The sequence below is a fragment of the Plasmopara halstedii genome, assembly GCF_900000015.1.
Source record: "Plasmopara halstedii genome assembly, contig: Scaffold_2592, whole genome shotgun sequence".
Classification (NCBI taxonomy): domain Eukaryota; phylum Oomycota; class Peronosporomycetes; order Peronosporales; family Peronosporaceae; genus Plasmopara; species Plasmopara halstedii.
This window is the reverse complement of record NW_020189499.1, coordinates 24,955-30,837: the sequence shown is the minus strand read 5'-3', so window position 1 is coordinate 30,837 and position 5,883 is coordinate 24,955. Positions and strand designations below refer to the sequence as shown.

General features: G+C 43.1%; 2 protein-coding genes across 2 annotated transcripts; both read left to right on the top strand.

Annotated features, from left to right (window-relative positions):
• Positions 1-2,589: 2,589 nt before the first annotated feature.
• On the top strand, positions 2,590-4,129 carry PHALS_04295 (Nuclear porin; the record flags this gene model as incomplete). Its single annotated transcript, XM_024718385.1, has 4 exons — positions 2,590-3,399; positions 3,461-3,530; positions 3,588-3,739; positions 3,809-4,129. 4 exons carry the CDS (start codon positions 2,590-2,592, stop codon positions 4,127-4,129), a joined length of 1,353 nt encoding a protein of 450 aa, XP_024583789.1.
• Positions 4,130-4,378: 249 nt separating this feature from the next.
• On the top strand, positions 4,379-5,413 carry PHALS_04294 (2og-fe oxygenase; the record flags this gene model as incomplete). The annotated part of the gene is made up of 1 exon (XM_024718384.1): positions 4,379-5,413. The coding sequence occupies one exon, from the start codon at positions 4,379-4,381 to the stop codon at positions 5,411-5,413; it is 1,035 nt and encodes a 344-aa protein (XP_024583788.1).
• Between the last annotated feature and the right edge of the window lie 470 nt (positions 5,414-5,883).

Here is a 5,883-nt window from a genome sequence, read left to right as displayed (position 1 = left end):
AGTTAGGTCACCGACCTTTCGTTCTATACTTTGAACAAGTACGAGTTTAGCGGATCGCGACCCGCTTACTCCAAGAGTAATTACAACCTTAACCCAAGGCTAATTCACTCTTCCGTTTGAACTCAAAACTGACTTTATTTATTTTTATCTGCGGCAAAGCCGCCTAATTTCAAATGCATATATTATCTTAAATATGTAATGTGAAATCTAAATACATGTATAACTACTGGCTATCCAGCCCCGTACCGTAATTTTTTCTTGTTTGGGTGTGATCACACAATCCCATCTGGTGTGACACACATCCCTGTTACCAGGGTATGAGTAACCCCGTTACAAATGTCATATTTCTTGCGTATCCACCTCTTGTTTTTAAATGTTTTTCAAGTTTAAAACTGTTCTCATTGACAGTACCGCCTTTACCGTGAAAAACTAGATTTCAGTTCCTAATTTCACGAAGCTCCGGTTTCAGATTCAACTCGCTACGACTGTCCCGCAATCAGCCATCATTTGTTCTACTAAAGTCATCGTCATTGTGAGTAACAGCCTGAGAGAAGGCCTTCGGTAACCTTCGATGGGCTCATAAAGCTTATCTTTAAAACCTGTGTATTGTGGTTTCCTGATCCAAAAGACGTTCTCTTTACTTGTGACTTCCATGTTCGGTGCTCAAAATTTTATTTTTTTTCTATTACGTATGTCAGTGACACCATACTATCGCTAGGCCAACATGGAAGGCTTCTTGCCGGCTGACAAATTCATCTTCTCGATATATTTGAGACGTTCACCCTCGTTAAGAAGCTACCCTTTCCCCTATCTTCCTTCGAATGGCGCGATGATTTGGATACGTATCTCCACTTTAAATAAAAGTTCAATTGCGCAAACGATGGCCTCACTATCGCAAATTGCAACTTTTATAGTCGCGGTGACACGAAAGCGACACTAACACCACATTAAGCCGATTCAGCTTAACCTTATCTCGAGGATGGACTTGGCAAAAAAAGTAAAACATCTTGTCATTCTAAGCACGAGATGCAATGACGATGTCGCCATGGATCATGAGTTTAACGCTCAAATCGTTTCGAGCCTAGCGTGTGTATCCTGCTGTTTACAAGACCATATTGTATCACAAGTACCTCTGTATCATAAACCTTCTGTAACGGAGTTACACGTACCCTGGTATAAAGGGGTCGGTCACACAAGATGTTGTGACCACACAGTGGTGTGGCTTCACCTTAACAAGAAGTCACTACCTGGCAGGACTGCCAGTAGTTATGCATTTTAATTAGATTTTACTATCTAGTTTGAGAATCCTAGAGGTTTAGATACAAGTGGTTATGGTGCATATAAATCAACAAATGCAGCTAATATTCTGAAAAGAAGAGTGTATTTGCCTTTGGTTAAAGTTGTTGGTACTCTTGGAGTTAGCGAATCGCAATCCGCAACATTTATAGTATAAAACGTAAGATCGGTGAACTTGGCTTAGCTTCCTCTAAGCAAGAGCTACGACAGCCCGCTGCACTTAGTAGCACTTGTAGCCAATCTACACCTGAGTCGTTATCTGTGAAGATTAAGCAGTACTTCTATTTACCCCAAGGCATGCAGGACAGGCTTAAGAAACTGTTGTCTCTGCTTGGCCTGAGGGCGTGCAATGTCACGCTTCACAGCGACATGAAGCGATATGCGCGCGCGTAGGGGTGTATTCAAACTAAAAAATGCTCTATTAGAGAGCCTAGAGCAGAAGATGTCAGTTCGACGACGGACGACTCCTCCCGACCCAGGCCGCTCATGGTGATCGTTAAGACCTCCTCACTAAAAGTCAGCATGAACCCACGCACAAACAAGATATCCACCGACCGTCCCTAGAATGGCTAAATGAGATCCATGCCCACGCTTGCTTGTATCAAACTCTGATTATGTTTAGAATAAAGACTAGCACCAATATTACCATCTGTAATGATGATGATATAAAACGCATCATCGAAAACGAGTGGTCTAGTATCAGAAACAATAGCAGTGCTGAGATTCTAAATATGATAGATCTAGATATATCACATTCCTGCTTGAGCAATATTAAGCGTCCCTCAACTCATTCTTTTTGCGTTTGTCGTTTGTTAGCGCGGACTCTACGAACCACAGACTCTTTGGTGCATGTTGCACGACAACTCTGTAGTAGAACCATTAGTAGGAAATGATATTCAACAAGTGAGTTTGATTGAGAAGCCAGACTTTCATCTAAAGCACCAGTGCCTCTCCAACCTGCGGCCATCAATTATTGATCTTTCGAGTTGTTGTAGAGCACCTGGCAAGCTTAGTCTCAACATTGGGTGCGAATCCATGTTCGGGGCCGCTACTTGCTATTCAAAGACCCAATTTATCAGACCGCCACCTTAATTGTAAGAATTGAGGCCGCCAATCTATCAGACACCCCAAACATATTCGTTCAATGTACATTTTCCTGGGGAATGTGACTTGTTCATTTACCAAAGACATTGTAATACTAAATAGACGTGCATTGACTATTTCCGTGCTCTAATTTTCACTCGTTATTGTTAATATTTCACCCTGTGATCTCAGTAATACTGACCATTTACCATGTCGTTCAACTTTGGTGCGTCGTCCACTGCTCCATCGGGCGGCTTTAACTTTGGCGCTAGCTCCTCCACTACCTCCACGTCTTCCACAGCTCCAAGTACTGGTGGCTTTTCTTTTGGTTCGACTTCCGACGCTCCTACCACATCTACCGCGCCGTCTACAGGCTTTAGCTTTGGCTCTAAACCAACAGCTGCAGCTCCTCCCACGTCTTTTAGCTTTGCGTCGACATTTTCAACACCTGCAGCTCCAGCTGAAGCCAAGACTAGTGCTCCATCGACAGGTTTTAATTTTGGATCCACGGATACCACTTCTACTGCTCCATCCACTAGCACTTCCACGGCTCCATCCACTAGCACCTCGGGCTTTAATTTTGGTGCAGTTTCGACTTCAACAGAAGCTAAGACAAGTGCTCCAGCCACGTCAAGCTTCAGCTTTGGCTCTGTACCGATTACTACACCAGATAAAGCGGTAGCACCAGCGTCATCGAGTGGATTTAATTTTAATGCACCGGATATTTCAAAGCCTGCAGAGACAAAACCAGCGGCAACAGGTTTCTCTTTTGGTTCAAATGCTGCACCCAGCACAACAAGTGCGCCAACAAGTGGATTTAGTTTTGGAAATATAACAAAATCGACGGATAAAGCTGATGAGAGCAAGACAGAGACGTCGAAAGCCCCAGCGTTTGGATTCGGACCGTCCACAGCGGCTTCCAGTAGTACTGATTCAACTGCGACTAGTTCTACTGCTATTACAACAACTGTGACGGGGACAATGAAGCCTCCAGCTGAGTATATGGGTCGAACGATTGAGGTACGATTGTAAAGGTGAAAAGCAGTGGTTCGAGCTGAGGAATAATCATGTTCTTTAACAGGACATTATTAATGCATGGAGCGAACAGCTCGAGCGTAATACCGATACGTTCACCACTGAAGCTGTTAAAGGTACGACATGATGCCTTTTATTATTGCTGTGCTGATGTTTTTGTGTGGTTTTTACAGTGAGCAAATGGGATAGCGATTTGATGGATAGTCAGCGAAAGCTTGGAGATCTTGCTATTGATGTACGACGTATCCAAGTAGCTCAAAATGAGCTTGATACGAATTTGGACACGATCTTTGCATATCAAATGGAGCTTAAATCAACACTTGAGGTATTAAGTAGATAAATGAGCCAGATATTGATCATAATGTGAAACTGACATTGATCTATTGCTTCGTAGCAACTGGAACATAGCGTAGACAAGATGTACGAGTCACAAGATCAGATGCCTGTTGCTGCTGACATTGAGCGCGAGCAGACACTGCAATTGTCGGTAGACATTGATGGTCAACTCAATTCGATGACAACGACCTTGAAGGAGATAGTTGAGAGGCTGAACAAGGCGCAAGACGAGGTGGCTGACGAGTCTAACCCAATCGTGCAGATTATGAAAGTGCTAAACGTGCATCATAACTCACTTCAGTGGATTGAAAGTAGTGCTGACCAAATCAACAATGAAATTGGGCAGCTATCGCGTAAGTTACAAGAGTCGTCGATTTGAAGTAACTACAACAAGAACAAACGCTGATTTACCATCGTGAGGAGCGTTCAGTTTGATGTTAAACCTTCGAATAAATAATCCTTTGTGCCTACGCTCGTGGTCTATTTAGCGCTGACCTATCCTGCTTAGAATCTCAAGCTCCTAGGTCTTTAATCGACAAGATGACGAAAGACTTGTAGTGCTTTGTCCTTTGAAAACCACATCCTATCCGATTTCTAGGACGAATCGTACTTATCTCATTTAAATCGAATGAGCGACTCGGAAATTCCTGTCATCTCGCTGGATGATCCACAGCAGGGTGACAAGCTCGCCAATGCCTTTGCCCGTTTTGGATGTTGTTATCTTACAGATCATGGTATCTCCGATATGCTGGCAAGTCAGATAATGCACAGTGCTGCATCATTTTGCGCTCTGTCAGATGAAATTAAAGATGCGATTCCAGTTGTGCATAACAACAAGGGATTCACACGTGGATATATTGGCATGGGCAAAGAAAGTGGCAGTGCTGAGCGTGTAGAAGTGAAAGAAGCGTTTTCCTATGGCTATAAATGGCCTGAGGAGAAAATACCACAATTTGACAATGGATTACAAGGCCCAAACGTCTGGCCAAAACTTACGGACTGGCCTTGTAGCCATCGTAATGTACTGAATGAGTTTTTTCGTAAAATGACAGATGCGTCACGTGTTATAACTCGAAGTCTGTCGAAAAGTCTTTATGATAACGTAAGCTTCTTGGACAAGTACTGTCAGCATGGCGAGACTATCTCTCTCATGCGTATGTTCCATTACTTTCCATATGAGCATTACGCAAACTTTCAACAAGGCATAGAGGGACATTCTTCATTCGATAATGATCGAGAATTTATTGGTTCAAGTCCACACACGGATTGGGGATTCCTTACTCTCATTTTACAAGACGCAGTGGGAGGTTTGCAGATATATCATGACGACAAATGGGTGGATGTGCCTTATATACCTGGAACACTCGTAGTCAATGCTGGAGACTATTTGTCGCTTATTACAGATGGCAAATGTCTATCGCCTGTCCATCGTGTTGTGGCTGATAATCAAGAACGTTATTCGCTTGTGTTTTTCTACTATCCCGACTTTGATGCAGTGATACCGTCAATTACTGATGTAACAAAACTACGTATTGGAGGCGATGCAAGAAATGCTAGTGAAGACAGCAAGTATTTTAATAATTTGCTGGATGGCACAGTACGTAAGCGTGACGGGTGCTTTGGTGAGTACATTATGGATAAATGGGCAGGAGTGCAGCGCTGATGTAGACAATCACAATATGTTTGAAATGCGTAGTTAATGACATACAACGCAGATAGTGCTGATGTATTATCTTTCTTTTTTACAAAATCCGGTAGCTAGGAGTAATCGATGGTGATCAGCTACTCTATTTCGCTGTTTTTGATGCACACTAAGCACAGAAGACTCGAATCAGGATTTTTGACTAGTACAACAAAACGCTTCTTTCCACATGACTTTGTCAGAAGTGTGGATTACAGTCAGTGGCTGCGATATTGGGAGAAGCCTTGGCCTCATCAACCAATTGCTGAACCGGCGGAGGTGGCACGTATCCCTCTATTTGTTTAATTGCATCTTCTGCGTGTCCTCGCAAACTTTTGGGGCATGGAGCTTGAGCTGTGGAGTAAATCAAAGACTTGTATTTTAAATCAGGTGCCTGTTGATTGACCTGGACTTGATTGTTGGTGTTGATCTGGACTTGATTGTCGGTGTTA